At 40.5% G+C, this 16,873-nt stretch overlaps 1 protein-coding gene across 1 annotated transcript; it reads right to left on the reverse strand.

Annotated features, from left to right (window-relative positions):
- Positions 1-53: 53 nt before the first annotated feature.
- Positions 54-13,501, reverse strand: LOC139924802 (uncharacterized). Its single transcript, XM_071915956.2, has 5 exons — positions 13,387-13,501; positions 3,361-4,050; positions 2,602-2,932; positions 2,232-2,407; positions 54-1,690 (listed from the first exon to the last, which is right to left on the reverse strand). The coding sequence occupies exons 2-5, from the start codon at positions 4,020-4,022 to the stop codon at positions 1,483-1,485; spliced, it is 1,377 nt and encodes a 458-aa protein (XP_071772057.2). The 5' UTR covers positions 4,023-4,050; positions 13,387-13,501; the 3' UTR covers positions 54-1,482.
- Between the last annotated feature and the right edge of the window lie 3,372 nt (positions 13,502-16,873).

The following is a 16,873-nucleotide window of genomic DNA, read 5'->3' on the forward strand; positions in this document are numbered from 1 at the left end:
CATTTTATTCATTCTGAACAAGAAAAGAACTCAGGCAAGCCACTTGAGGTTTTTTTTAATGATACAACATCAATCAGCAACATGAAAACCTTCCGCTGAATTTATATATATATATATATATATATATATATATATATATATATACATACATATACATATACACATATATATATATATATATATATACACATATATATATATATATATATATATATATATATATATGTATATATATACATATATGTACAGTGTTGACATTTTAACAAGCCCAACCCATGCCCAAAAAGTCTTAGTCATTCATTGCCTTCATGTTTAAACAAATATATTGGCTGATACCAGAAAGCTCCATTCAGAGTTTCCTAGCCAGGTGGATTACTGGAAGAGTGGAGCATTTGTTTGTCTTGTGTCAACCTGTCATGCCATACAGATTGATGATCGCCACGTTTTCCATATTCTCCTTGTGCTGACTAAATTCCAGCCAGGATTAAGTCAGGTACACCATGTATGGATAGTAGGAAATACGATTTAAAGAACACATACACACACCATTTATGAATATCTCCTTGAAAAATAAGTTAGTTACATGTTGAAGGAGAGTGGGAAGTTAACAGACCTTATTATTAATTTATTGTAAAGACTGTATCAGGGAAGAGGAATGTGACAGCACAGCAGGAATTGAGATTCAAACCCATTCAAGCCCACAACAACAGCCCAGAGGCAGTGAGTCCCACAACATAAATAAAAATCATCAATGCCCTAACTGAATTAAAAGCTCGTCTTATTCACCTTTTTGTTGAGATTATTAAACCAACTGGATGTCCTGGCAAATCTGATAATTTGGAGAGAAATTATTACTAACAATCACTCTAACCACAACTGTTGTAGTTGTAGCAAGGCGGACTGCGCTAATTTACCTTGTTCAGACTGCTAGTGCAACGCATGTAGCATTTCTTAATCAAATGGATTCAAGGACTACCTTCCATTTTGGAGTTCAGCCAAATAGAGTTCAAGTCATGAGAAACTTTTCAAGGCTGATATGAGAGGGAACGGTGTGTGTGTGTGTGTGTGTGTGTGTGTCAAAAGAGAGAGAGAGAGACAGTGCTTGTGCATCTTTGTCTGCCTTTGTAAAGTTTCAGTTTCAGTTTGAGTGTCTTCTTCAGCTACTGACTCACAGTGAAGATTTGAAGGAATTCTAACAATAAAAAAGAAATGAGATGGTAGGAGTATGAAACTTAGAAAGCAGCGTATTCACACACACACACACACACACAGGCGCGGTCACATTAGCACGAACCTATGCGGAAAGTTGTTTCGCTTCACAAAGGACAAATAAGAACAATCGCTTTTCGTTGCTCAGATTTTACCGGAATGTTTTCTGAACTTCACCTGGCCTGGCTGCACATTAAACAGCGTTGGATTCATTGGCCTGCACAGCATGTGTCCATATGTGCGTCTGTCCATCCGATCCATCTGCCCCGGACTTCAACGCCCCAGTCTCCTCAGGACCTTGTCCACATTGGGGATCAGTTTTTTCTGGAAGTCCCACAGTCGGGTGTCGACATTGTGCTGCTTCAGCGTTAACTTGCGTAGAGCGACGCGGACGTGAATGATCCGACACACGTCTGGTGGAACCCGGAACACTTCTCCAAAGCGCTTGAGCACCATGTGCACCGAAGTCTGCTCCACCGCCCTGTGATGCGCACACACACACACACACACACGCACACACACACACACACACACACACACACGCACACACACACACACACACACACACACATTCACAAAAACACAAAGAATATTTTTTGGATGCTGCTGCTGTTACTGCTTATGCTATTTTCAATCCACTACTAGACACAATTAATGCTTTATAGAATGAGCTCCAAAAGCATTTCTGACAAGGAAAAAAATGCCCATTTTGGCTTTGTGCTCATATAACTTTTAATTTAAAATGATACAGAGGCTACAGGGTTAAAGTACCAGCAGTAAGCTCATTGGAGCTACAGTATAACACTTTTTATAGAGGCTATCCCCATTTAATGTGCATGTACAGTATTGGGACACATTTTGGTATGTTATCAAAATGTCTTCACATGAAAGGACTTATATAGAGTCTTACAAAAGACTTATAGCCAACTGTATATTTGTTCAACCCACTGCATTGACTCTCAAAGAAAGGCAAATAAGATCCCATGTGAGACTTTGCTCATTTAGTCAGAAAACCCCCGTACCTTGGCTTAACTATAATCTTGTAAGGGTGGTATATGTTTCTGTCCGGCTCCTCCCTATAGATGTGCTCCAGGATATTAATGCCTGGCACGCCTTTCCACTGGGGTAGGTGAAACTTTCCACTTGGCTCAAAGTGTATCTTGGGAAAGATATGATTCTCAATGAGGAACACTCCTGCCTGCAAGACGGAGGGATCCAAGTTTGAGGGATGCAGCATGGAAGAAGGAAAGAAAGTAGAAACATAACTAAATATCAAATATGATCATCAAGTTAGAATGTTCATGTATTATGTGATGTCTTTCTCTTTCTCAAGAAAACACACACCCACAAATGTCTACACACACACACACACACACACACACACTTCCCTACCTCTGGGTGCTGCTGTTGGAGCGTGTTCATTAGAGGCATTAGGCCACTGTGTTGGTACGGCATTATAATCTCATCTATGTCATTCAGCAGGACGTAGCGTGAGCGGTCCATGTATCTGTAAATACATTCATTGAGCGTGGTCAACTGGCCAAAGTAGTGTATGTCCCCTCCGTGCTCTGAGAAGAGCCAGCCTCGAGATGGGTTGATGTGGTGGTCGATGGGCCAAGGAACCATCTCCACGAAGCCCTCCTCCCTGTAGCTGTGCAGCAGGCGGTCCAGGTCCGGACCGCAGCTGGTGTTGTAGATCACCACCCTGCCCACACCCAGCAGCCTGGGACAAGGTCATTAAAGGATTAACATTCAGCGGCCACATACAAACATAGAAACAATAAATCTCCAAACCTTTAGACTATGCACTTGAACAGGTGCAGACTCATAGACATGAAGCTATATAGAAAGAATGTCCGCACTCACAAATTACATGCTTTTTTAAATGGCTTTCAAACTCCACAGCAGCAAGAAAACGAATGTGTTACAGCCCCTTGGTCTTCTCCAGCGTATGATACAAACATACACACATATAGCAATCTGTCACTATTCCGTGGGCTTATGTTTTCCCATACATGAGTGCGAGCACATACTGCATACAGCCAAAAAAGGCAAAGACACCCACGCGCGATGACACTGCCAACCCAACTCTGCCGCCACACAAACATACACAAACATACACATGTATAGGTTTTGTAAAGATGTGCTGACCTGTACATCTCTAGGGTCTGTGTGAACTGAAGCACGTTGTTGTAGTCTCCGAACAGGTTGGAGATGCAGACTGTGAAGTTAAACTGGAACTTTTCCACCTCCGTCCCACTGGTCTTCTTGTTCCTTATGGGGAGGAAAGTCTGGTCGGCTACCTTCATGCTGTCGGAGTCAGGCAATAGAGTGACATAGGTGGCGTTGCAGTCTTGGGGTATCTGACACATGACATCCGTAGTCACATAAGGAAAACCAAAATTGTCTGTGTGTTGTAGAATCTCAGCCGGAGTGCTGGTACTGTAAAACCGGCCATTACAGCAGAAAACGCAGTGAAGGGGCTGGATGGAGTCTCTCCTGAATATACCAATAATGCGTACATCCCAATCCTTCAACCTCTGGTCCATATAGGCTGACACCAGCAGGTGTGTGGTATTTTTGAGGGGGATGATGGTCTGTGCGGGGGTCTGCAAGGGGCACACGGGCTGATAATTATGCGGGACTCGGATGGACTTCTGGGGGATGGACTTGGACCTCCAGGAGATGGACTTGTACGTCCAGGGGAAGGACTTGTATGTCTGTGGGGATTTCACAGCAGCTACGATGATGAAGATGAAGGCAGTCAGGAGGAGGAAGATAAACTTCCCCCTGAGTTCTTTCCACCTGTCCATCCAGATGCAGACTGGATGGATTTCCAACCTAGGGCAGAAGTTAGAATCACCATTACAGAGATTACAAATGAGACATTTCAAGAACCAAGCAAACATTGTGATGGCTATAAGCCGGGCTCTGTTCATCTCTACAATAGCCTTAACAGGTGTGAATGTGATAACTGAAACAATCAAAATCAGAAACAAATATTTTTTTCAACCCTGCATGTCTCATTGATTTTCTTTATGAAAGAATAAAGCACTTAATCTAGGCTGTGTCATGTACTCCAGAAATAACCTTTGATGACATGTGCACTCCTATTTCTAGTCCTGTGTTGCTGCTTCAGCAGTACTTGTCTTGTTGACCCAAAGTTAATTTCACTTCATGTTCTGCATTTTCCACAAGACAATGTGATAGTTATTTAGTGGATTAGAAAAACAAGCCTAAAAGCCAGAAACAAAATCTACAAAATAATGTCTAGCTCTCTTATGTCACGGTCAAATCTGACCAATATACAAGTTTTTGCTGCCATAAATACAGTTTCTTTTATCAGATTAGCATGATCATGTTCACAATTTAGGAGATACATAATTGGTTTGGGGGTCAGAAAAAAATAAAATTTCCTGCATTTCTACACCACCTAACCTATGTTATATTACTAGATTTCAGCATTGAGGTGCTTACATTCATGATTTTGCATAGGCATACTAACCTAAAAACCTATTATTGGGAATCTTGAGAAAGTTTCAGAGCGACAGACACAGAGCGTCCCCGTAACCATAGCAACTCACTCTCACTCCTGCCTGCGTGCGCACGGCGCGAGAGGAGAGGGAGAGACGCAGAAGAGCCGCTGAGTGAGATTACTCTGAGCACCATGCATGAGAATAAATTACAATATAATAGATTTGTGTATATTTCTCGCTATTCAGATGGTCTGAATAACTCTCTGCTGCACGGCGCTGCTCTGTCTCGTCTCGTGCGCTGTCAGCGTCTCTTTTCACGCCGCGATGTTATCAGTTACGAATTTGTTTTTCACTGCGTGAGAAAATGGACTTGTGGCGTGAGAGCGTGTGAAAAATGTCAATTGCGTGAGTCTCATGGTCAATGCGTGAGAGTTGGCAGCCCTGTGAACAAGCTTGACATTATTATGTATGAAACTGTCAATCAGAATTATTTACTTATTAATCGAAGGTGCCGGAACGCCGTTCCGGATCGTTCCGGCCCACTTTAACCCCTGCACACAACCACAACATGGTGCAATGCTGTGCAATGGTGCAAAAAGGCACACAGCATGATGTGGGCATCTAATGGTTTGTGGTTGCTAATAAAGTTTTAAAGCGCTGCCTGAAAAGTGGGCGAAGCAAAATAACTAGGGCCTTGGCGTTAACAAAACCCAAGTAGGAAATGTGAGCTGGGTTCTGTCTCAAAGAGTTTAGACATTGTATGAACATGAAAAGTAAAGAATATGCTAGTTAGACAATAACATCTCATGCTACTATTTGCATTCGACAGTAATTGCATGAGTCAAGTCTCTCTCTCTCTCTCTCTCTCTCTCTCTCTCTCTCTCTCTCTCTCTCTCTCTCTCTCTCTCTCTCTCTCTCTCTCTCTCTCTCTCTCTCTCTCTCTCTCTCTCTCTCTCTCTCACACCCACACACACCCACTGTGTCACTGTCATTCAGCAATGTAGCAAAAAGGGTGCAGCATATTACAGTATTATAGTAGTAATTTTCAGTGGAAAAGTTTTAGTTGTAGCTCAGGTAAGACAGTTATTTGAACAACTAGTTTTTCCTGCATGTTTGCTTTATTGTACAGTGGCAGTATGAGAGACAGGAAATATGGGGCAGAGAGAGGATGACAGGCAGCAAAGGGCAGAGTACAGATTCAAACCTGTGCCGCTGCATTTGTGACATTACCTAAATGGATGCCCCAGGCAGGACTTGTTATGCAGGGGTAACTTGATTTCCCCAAACTGCTCAACTAAGCTTATCAGGAACCTCTAGTTCCTCTTCAAAAAAAGTGTCACAGTGCCATTACAATCCATTTCCCTATAGCTAATAATAGGACATGTCAAATGAAGAGGTTTTCAATGTTTTATTATTTCCTTAAATTGACATCTGACGAAGTGATGTCTTAAAGAGACACTTTCACACAAATATTTCATTTAATGCAGAGGGAGTCTTCATATTAAACCTTGTCTTCTAGCCAAAACAAAGGTTACATGATTTGACTAGAAGGCAAGAAGTCTGTCTTGTTCTTCATGGTGTTTTGGTAGATGGCTGAACACCCTGTGCTTCTCACAATAAAATAAAGTCACAAGGGATTGCAATTACTTCACTCTAGATGACCGTCCTCCCCAGTGCTTAATTTGTAAATGATGAGGTCCCAGAACACCAAGGGGTCGGTGTTCCTGCGAGTCGGTCTGGAGGGAAAAGGTTCCGGAACATATCAAGACAACAAGCGCATTGGAGGCACGGTGGTGCTCAGTACAGCCATATAGCTTACTGTAGACCTAACAGCCTAAACATTACTAAATGACCGACTATATGACCTTAGAGCTCCGACTACTGGGGACCTATAACAATATTTGATTATTGTATAGGCTACATAATGCTCATTTTGTCCAAACCGATGGGTTTTTACAAATCTGCCCTTCAAGTAGTGGACTAAAGATATAACTGTGCAACATAAAAATGCCAGCATACTTGGCTGTGAGATATCCTAATTATAGGCTACATAAACACATCAAGGAAACTGCAATGGCTTCAACCATTTACCAGACAAATTCTGGCTTGAGTAGTTACGCATTAATATTCAACACAAATACTTTCATAGGATATCTATTTTGAGCGTATGTCAACACAATGTCAGCGAATAATGAAATGACAGAAATAAAACGTGTCATGGTCATGGCATGCAGCTAAGTTAGTCGGCCTAAATGCGACACTCAGCTGGACCGCGCTGGTTTTGAAATGCCCACATAGATGTGGGGCTTACAGTCCTTCACGTCAACCAATTATATTACCAATTATTTCTGGACACTCAACATAACATGCGCAATTGCCCACATATTTAACTGTGGGACTTACAGGTCCGCACTCCAAATAATTTCTGTTTTCATCCATGCAAATATGAATTTAGATGTTATTGTGCCAGCAGAGAACTGTAACACGTTTACAAAAAACAAACATGTTTACCTTGTCTAATTTTCCAAAAATAGTCCACACACCGGAAATGAGCCAATTCGGTTTTTGTAATGGAGGGGAAAGGAAGAGTTAACTACTGGGATTATTACTTGGCAGACACCCCCCCCCCCAAAAAAAAACCAACAAAACAAAACAAAAAAACAAACTTTCATGCCACCAGGTGCCGGGTCCACGCAAATAAGTAGCCTACCGGAATGCAGGTATAAAACCGCGAGGTGCCTTGCTGATTACCGTGATTTTGTTTATAGGTCAGCAGGTAAGAATGGTATGTCTAGATATTGTGTTCAGCACTGCCGTCACCCATGCTCCACTGCATATTGTAATCCACTGTAAACTGGCCGTCTTTTATTATATATCCAGGTATCTGCATAGAAAAACAGTGGGGAAAGGTCTTCCAAGGTAGATAAATCAAAAAAATAAACAAAAGTAAGTGTATTCATGCTCCATATAAGCACACAAATGAACAAAAGTGTGTAACTGAGCAAGGGACGAACACAGAGAAAGCTTATATGCATGCAGCTATGCAAAGCATTTCAACCTCAAAGCTCTTCCTGAGGCAGCATTGAATGGGAATGGGAGAGGAACATAAGGGGAGATCAAATGACATCACCTGAGACAGCCCAAATACATATAGCCACATACAAATAGTAAATCTAAGCATGTCTACACAGATAAGACAAAAAATAAGAGCTTTGAGTGTGAAATGCGTTGCATAGCTGCATGTATATACCGTAAGCCTTCTCTGTGTTCGTTCCTCGCTCACTTATGCAGTTTCGTTCATTTGTGTGCTTATATGGAGCATTAATACACTTACTTTTTGCCTTCATGGTACTTCCTATCTGTTTTTTTTTTTGTTGTTATTTTTTGATTTGTTATATATCCTTCATACTGTGAAATGAAGCGGTTCAGACTAATTTCTAAAACTTAACTTGCTCTGTCTCTTCTTGACTACTGCAGTGCAAACGTCATACGCCACATAGATGACCTGTCTAGTGGTGATCTATTCTTGTAAAAAAATCTCCAGATTGAAAACCTCCCTAGGGCTAGTTCTCATTTTAGTAGGCTGATGCCAGCAGCGAGAAACACACACCAGCAGCTGCACTTGATAAACAGAAACTCGTTTTCCCCCCAAGAAGCCTCTTTATGTTGAAACCTGTTGTTGATTCCAAACTGAATGTCCACGACGCCCTGTCACATTCTGTTGCCAGAATCATATGTTTTTTGGTTATAATAATAATTTACAAAATATGTATAATATGGTATCACTCTAGGCTTGAAAAGCTGGTGAAAGGCCAGACGATGGTTTAATTTAACTGCTCGATGTTGACTTCCATCTCCTTTACGGAGTAAATTAAAACGAACATGAAGAACTTGTTTAATGCCCTAAATTAATGCCCTGAAGGAACAGTTTCACATCCTAAAGGTGGGACAAATCCAGTCTAAACCTGGAGCTATATGTCAACTTCTGATAGATGTGCTCTTCCTGGCAGTGTTATCTGATGCTCATTTGGTTACTTGTCTCACTCTTCACTCAGAAACCTGGCCACAGAAGCTGCATGTGGCTAGAGCATGATGGGCTATTTGGAATATTAAGCCATTATCAAACTAGTGGTATAAAATCCTACTATTTTAGAAATTAGCACATGAAAGCAGTTTCTATATTTCCTCTAGAATCTCCACCCTGGCAACCCTGGTATTGACTGGGAATGGGCTTTTTTTGGTTCACTGCTGCTGCAAGTCCAGCTAATTAATGGCTGTCATTAGTAGTTTAATACATCGACAAGACTTTAGCAACGCCTTCCTAATATTGAGCGGCAAGGCGGTGCAAAGTCTATTTCAGGATTCTGGGTATGGAGGTGGAAGATTGACGTACAGTACATACCAGATTTGATGTCCAATTTTCAGTTTTCTTTTCTATGCTTTTGGTATGAGCAGCACAAGCAACTTACTCATGTCACACCTACCATGTTCTCACCTATTAATCTTTTGAGAAAAAGTTTGCAAATAGGACATATTAACTGTCAGCTAGCCCACTAATTAGAATATTGTTATGAATGAATTAGGAAAAAATAGGCTAGCCTGCCTTTGCTGTGTCGCCTCTACCTTCTTTTCTTTCTGTTTTCATCTCTTATTTTTCTGTCTCTACCTCCTCTACTTTCTGCCAGTAGTCACAGTCAAGTCTCAAAGGGCTTTACATACCATCATATACATGTCAGTAGTCTCATAGAACAGTCTCATATCTATTGTTATTATTAGGTATTAACTGTACAGCTGTAAAATGCCACACACACACACACACACACACATGCACACATACACACACACACACACCTGGAAAACTGCCCCAACAGCTAGAACAATGTAAATACAATGACAATTCATCATCTGGCCTTATTGCTCAGCCTGCCCCCCCCCAAAAATAACAATGACAACTGCAACATAATTGTCCATATATCATAATATAACGCTCCAAATAAGAGCCATTTTTAAACTGCAGCACCACTGCAGTGAACTTGGGTCTCTGAACCAAAATTACCCCGATCCATCACATGTACAAACAAAATCTACAGAAAACACTGTTTTGATTAATCATTTTTCATACTGGGAATTTTCTGTATAAATCAAGCACAGTCTGGTCACTGCTATATTTACTGTTTTTGTTAATGTTAATTCATGTTGTCAATAGTATTATTCTTGTTTTGGATACACTCTAGTAGTGAGACATTGTTAAGCCAGTGTTGTGGGGTGGCCCTACACTGGGCCTGTGTGGGCTACATCCCATCTTTTCCAGCATTGCTACCAATGTTTGCCTAACAGTGCTCTAATGTTGGCAGGTTTGATGCCCATTTTTAACAACCTTGCCAACATTGGCCCAACATATTTGTTGTTGGCTACAAGCAGAACTTCAACATTAGGATGAAGTTGGTTGAACCAAAGTTGGCCCAGCAGTTTTCGCAATGCAAGCAATTTCCCATGCTGTATACTAACTACATATGTTGATTTATGAGCAAACATGGATACTGGAAGTTGTAAAAAGCAGCACACCAAGTATCAAGGTTTAAAAATCTTTCATCTACAGCTCCCCTTTATGACTTAAGTTGGTGTATCATAGCTTTTACCTGCTGTTACAGCCTATGCCAAATCCTGGCCATGGTTTGGGGTGTGTTGCTGTCTGTCTCTCTCTGTTTCAGACCCGCCCCCTTTGACTCAGTGATTGTTGTGTGAGATGGCCTCACCTGGAGCTTGTTGGCAATCAGGACCAGCATAAAATCCGGAGAGAAGCTCCAGTCACTGTCGCTTGGCTGCTCGTCAGCCATCCCCTTAGTTCATGCGTGTGCTGTAGCAGTTGCTATTTTTCCTCTTTGATCTGTTTCTTTTGTGGCTCAGATTGTGTGGAAGCTCTGTAGGGGTGTGCTGCCATTTGTTTCACTCCTCCCTTTCCCCCTGTTATTGGTCAGATAGGGAGTTCAGAATTGTACTTTTGGTTTAACCCAGGTTAGTTATTTTATTTCTAGGCAGTGTGGGTTGTTTTGTTTATTGGTTTGGCCTTGGCCACCCTGAAGCCTTGTAAAGCTTCCTTTGACTTACTGATTGAGCCTTTTGTAAAATAAATTGTCTTTTGTTCAGTTTATTCCTGTTTTGCTCCCTTTTTCTTGGACTTAGTTTATGTTACCCCCTTGGTACCCTAGACAACATTTAGGAGTCGAAATAGCTTTTAGATGTGCTAGGCCTATTCAGTCTATTTCATGGAAAGAGCATGTGAAGATGTTGTGCTACTGTATCAGTGTAGACAGTTCTGCCAAAAACAATGTGGCTTCCAATGAATATTTGTTCCTTAGCCCAATGTCATCAACATTGATTTTACCCCATTTTCCATCCCCCTCACTGCAGAGTTAATCTCTGATGTCTCTGCCTATGCAACCAGGAAGTTTTTTTACCAGAACCTGAGAGAAGCAGTAGAATTGATTTGGGTATCTATAAATAAACCGTCATCCCTACATACGTAAGCCTTTGACTGGACAATGGACCTATTTATTACCTGAGTTATCGCCTGCTTGACTGATGCATCAATGGCTTTTATCATTGACTGTAGATCATTAACCATTTTACAAGCAGCTTCCATGTGGTCCAGAGTACTTTATTCTCTGTGCACCTGAGCAGTGTGGCAGAGTGGGATGTGACTGTCTCAGGATAAAAGAGACTGCAATGAAATGGAGTGCAGACCTGTGTCAAAAGCCTAATCACCATGCAGATCAAAAGTCCCATCTCTGTCCCCCTTTCCCCTGCAGCAGAGCGAATCTCCTGGGCTATCGCATAAATCAAAGTTAAACTTCATAGGCCACCATTTACCACTTAAAGGTGTCAAAACGCTAGAGGGTGAGAGCAGGGTTTTAACTGTGATATCAGAATCAGAATCAGCTTTATTGGCCAAGTATGTACACATACAAGGAATTTGACTCCGGTTTTTCGTTGCTCTCAATATACTTACACAGAATAGATAATACAGCTAAAAACAAGGACAACAAGATGAACAGAGGTAAACCTAAACATTTAACATTTAACTAAAATGCACAAATATCCTTTGTAAGCAAAGGACAATAGTGCAATGGTGCAGAGTGCAAAGATGCTGGAATAAATATGGAGTTGTTGGTGTAACAGGTTACATTATATACATGAGGTATTACACATTACATACATTATACACACATTACACATTATACACATTAGAATCAAGAATCAAGAATCAAATTCTTTAAATCAGATATTGCACAGATGATAATGATGGGGGAGGAGGAGCAGGAGGATGATTTCTTGAAAGAAGTCATATTGGCATGTATTGGTATGTAAGTGAAATGTATTGAAACCAGCAAGATTATCTGCCAGTGCAGTGAGATAATTTGGCAAAAAATATCATGAACTAAGCTTGATAGGTCTGGAAACAAGTTAAAATCACTTGACAGCTTGCCATTTTTTTTTTTTTGGAATGCATTCGTAGTAGTATTATCCTAACACAAATAAATATAGAAATCTTATAATACATTTTAGAAGGCTACAAATATCACTGCAAAACTATAAACTATATACAATCTCCTATAGGAATATTGTAGAAATATTTTAGTGATACCACAGGGGATACAAAACAGGCCAACTATGAAGTAGTAGGATTTATCGTTAGGGTAGAATTAGTATTACCAATAGACCGTGCTAGTGCAGAGGCTCAATCTGATCATTAAAAATGACGCTCAAGGATCTCCTCTTAGCTAAAACCCTGATGCTGAAGTGGCAGCTTTTTTTTTTTTTTGGCTGGGAGTCAATGAGTGTCTCACATTAAGACCAATATCCTTTTTTCCTGGAAGAGGCTTGATCGAGGCAAATAGTGTAAAGTTTCAGGTCATGATAAGTTATACGGAGAGCGACGTGAGATCTATGCGTGTCTTTAAATTAGTGAAAAAAGACAATGTTACTCAGCAGGGGCTCCCGACTTCCGCGCATGCACAGTATGGTAAAATTTGAGACGGTGCGCAGTTTGAGTTTATCTCGAAATACCTATTGCACAGTATAGTTATAACTTTTTCACGCGCTGTCTTCTGGTCTACTGGCAGTTCATCTATTGTCCCCAGTTAGGCTATTTACCTTACCATGGTATTGAATTACACAAACCTGGGTTTGCATGTGTTCGTCGGTTGTTGTCTACTTTTTTAATTTGTTGTGGTGTATGATCTACTTACTTGCAACAAGTGACCCATTTTGGCAATGTGTGTGGTGTGGTGCAGCAGTTGGTAGGCTAACTGACAGGAATAGGATAGACTATCCGATTTTCTCCCCCCTCCCCAGAATACAAGTCAAACTCCGCTGTACAGATAGAACAAAATTTTACACTATAAAACCTGTATGATATCCTATAGGAATATCATAGGAATATATTAGTGGTAAGACACAGGAGCTAGAAAATACTATGAAATGTGATAAAGTTACTATAAACTCACTATTAAATACAGATACACCATAGGGAGATTATAGGGTTTATCGTTAGGGTAGCAATAGTAGCCTATTACAATTAATATCTGTATTAGTGTTAGTGTCGATATCAGCATCGGTAGTAGCAGAGTATATTAGTGTCCGTATTAGTATTAGCATTAGTATTAGTTGGCTATTAGTATTAGAATCATATTCCACTTACTGAAGATTAAAGTTGCAGTGTGTCCTCTCCTCCTGGTCCAGCACGGCTGAGGAAGACACCCGGAGCAGGTGGGGGAGAAGCGGTCATGACTCACTCTCCGTCTCCGTCTAGCTGGTCCCGCTCCCTTGTTCAGCATTGATCTCTCTGGGCGGTAACGACTCTGTCCAGGGTGGGACGGAGCACGGCCAGTTTCAGGAAACAGCCTGGAGGGACATGTGTGAATAGAGCGAGAGCACTTTGTGCAGGTGGAAAATGCTAATGCCACCTAAACAGGTTTTTGCTCTGAGAGCATACTGTTAATCTCACACAGTTGTAAGTTAACGCTGCATTGTTTTTAAAGCAATATGTTCCTGTAGTTTTAACCAAATTGCTGCTCTCCACCTGCTGTTTGCCCCCACCCAAGTAACCTGCCTTACACCAACAAAACTAATCCTATTTAGGCTAATAAACTTTAATAATGGGCCTACTATACAAATATGACAGCAAATGTACAGACATTATACCACACTACATACCTACACTATTGAGTAGGCTATTACAGGCAACCTTTTAAGTCCCTATAGGAATATTTAAGCAATAACACACGACAGGGAGTGCTGTTATACCGTATTTCAGCGGTAGTCTTAATCGATAATCACAATATTTGATCATTTGAGACAACAGATTAAGATGCTTGATTCCACTGCCAAGTGTTGAAAAATGTCTGTTATAGCCCATATCAACACTCATGGAATATGGCTCCTGTCCAATCAAATTACTCAACTAAAACTAACTGTTGTATTTGTATTCACAAAGCCAGTGAATCAATCTGAATATATTTAAGAAGTTTGTTTTGTACTGGACATTGGATCGGCTATTTGACTTCTGGTGTCAGTAGCTGCAGGCAATGTCCAGTGTTTTTATAATGAGGGGAAGATAGAAGGCTGGCTACAAATTTAATTTTTTGTATTTGTTTTAAACATTTCTTTCAGTTTATGCAACAATCAATAACATCCAGAGCCCCTAAACTCTCGTTTGACTGATCAATAATTCCACAAACTTTAGGAAATTATTACATTTTCTGAAACTTTGCACAAGTACTGAAAAGTTTTTGAAAGTAGCATCCTGCGTACTGTGCTAGCCCAATTTATTCTTCTCCTATCTCTCCCAACAGTCTGTTGATATTAATGACATCAACTTCCACACAATAAGGCGCTAGACAACATTAGATATTTTAATAGAAGTTACTCACACACCTTGGGATTATATAAATCTCATTATTTGACGGGTTCCTTACCACTGCAATCCACCAAAAAACAAGATATTTTGTCTTTTTGCTCACTGCCAAGCTTAGCGCTACAACTGGAGTGCTGTAGCTACACTATGGGCTCCCACATATGAAGGACACCCGCACGCTTTAGACCACAGACCCCATTTGATAAAGGTTTTGTCTCATGGACCCCCATCTGGGAATATTTCTGTTGTTTGTCTCTACTAGAATAGTTCCATTCTCTCCTAGTGCTAACTTCTAATGAATGAAATAGTAGTGCAATGAAATCATCCCTCTTTTTTCTGGGATCCCTCTTACAGACTCCTGGGGAACCTGCTGGACAGCAGAGCAAAATGAACGAAAATGTAACATGAAGAAAATGCTCTGTAGCATCTCATGCATTCCTTATGTTTAACTTGCATCCTGCTTGACCTTCGAGTTGGCTTTCAAAGAGGCGGCCCTCACACTTTTGTTTGCTCCATTTGGGGGTTTTCTGTGAATTGAGTGTAACTTTGGAAGTATCCTCTGAATCAGAAAGGGGCACTCGATCATCCGAAGCGAAAAGGCCTAACCATTTACAGTACAGACACTACAGTAAGTGGACTGGAGCATCTTGTACAGTATTATTGTTCCTCAGAGGGAGTTTGCAAGACTATTTGGGGGGTTGTGAGATACTATCTATAAAGTTTGAAAATGATTAATGATTTAAAAAAAAAAAGAAGCTTTTTATTAATTAAAGTATTCACTGTATATTCCCCACCTTAGATCAAATCAAGATGGATTGCTTTACAGTGGGGGGAAAAAAAATGGCGTCACTGTTTAGCATTCTCTCCTCTTTCTCCGTCGTTCCCTTCTCTCTCTCTCCTCTTGTGTTTACTTACTATATGCTGCACACTGTTCAAACCTTGGGACAAAGGGCTTTATCTTGAATGTACGTGTCAACACAGTACACTATGAAGCTTAAAAGTGGCATGATCAGAAATGCCCAGAGTGCTGTAGAAATTACCACAGAATACTATAATGTCAAATGATGTGTGTCTATTTCAAAGCAGTACTGGCTGTGACCTTTGAACTTCTCCATAGATTAAGATCTTAAGGCAACAGATCACTCCTTGCACTGGCATTTCCCTCACCACAGCTTGATAAATATGTGCTAATTATTTAGCAAGATGAACACATCACTATGGAGCGCTGTAAATGTTTTGCATCGTCCCTAGCGATAAAAGGCCAGAACGTTAAACATTCAAATTATCACGTTAAAATAGTTATTCATTTTCCTGTATTTATTAATCAGCTACTGACCTTTAAAAAAAAATACAAATGGTGATACAAAAAGTTGTCAGGATCCCTTAAGTATTTTCTCATAACACTTCCAGACTTGCATTTCTGTAATGTTTTTTTTGTTTTTGTTTATCACTTTGTAATGTTTTTATTTTTAACCACTTTATCTTTTGCTTTTCATCTTTTGTGTTTTTTTACTATTACTTGTTTGCTTGTCAACTCTACTTTTAGATAAGTGCAATATAAATGCAGTTTATAATGATGCTGATGATATTATTATTATTATTATTAGTAGTAGTAGTAGTAGTAGTAGTGGTAGTAGTAGTAGTAGTAGTAGTAGTGCTCTTTTCCTAATAGTTAACAGATGCTTTTCATATCCATTGAGCCTACTGTACATTTTTCTGGTAGTGAGTTTGAGAGTCTGCCAGTGAGCTTTACAATTAGTTTTAGCTCTGATAGTAAAAGTTATTTCCCACCAGCAGATGTCACCACAGAGCAAACATTAAATGTCACTCTGGCTTGCTGCATCAGTCTGGCCCCGGCTGCATGGTAGATGTTCTACTCTCATCATGACAGATGGCACTTTAACACAGCCATCTTGGATTTGAAAAGAAAGAATAGAGAATATTGCAGAAAATGAGATCATTTTCTGTAAAGCTGTTGAAATTCTGCGCTCACCATGAGTCCAAAACCTGCAGTTTACCCCTGGGTGCGGCAGTGCGGCTCTGCAGAGTTTGGGCACAGATCTGGGAGGCAGCAACACTGATCTGTAAGCTCTATTGTTTCCAAACCTCTTCCTCCAGTTCAGACTGACTGCTCAGTCTTTGTATTCTAATGCGGCGTACATTGGACTTGACACTGATTTATCCTGACAAGTGTATTTTACACCACATCTTTAATGTATCTAGGACATTAAAGGACAAACGTGTCTCTGGTCTCTCTAGTCCATCAGACATC

The sequence above is a fragment of the Centroberyx gerrardi genome, chromosome 17, assembly GCF_048128805.1.
Source record: "Centroberyx gerrardi isolate f3 chromosome 17, fCenGer3.hap1.cur.20231027, whole genome shotgun sequence".
Taxonomy (NCBI): domain Eukaryota; kingdom Metazoa; phylum Chordata; class Actinopteri; order Beryciformes; family Berycidae; genus Centroberyx; species Centroberyx gerrardi.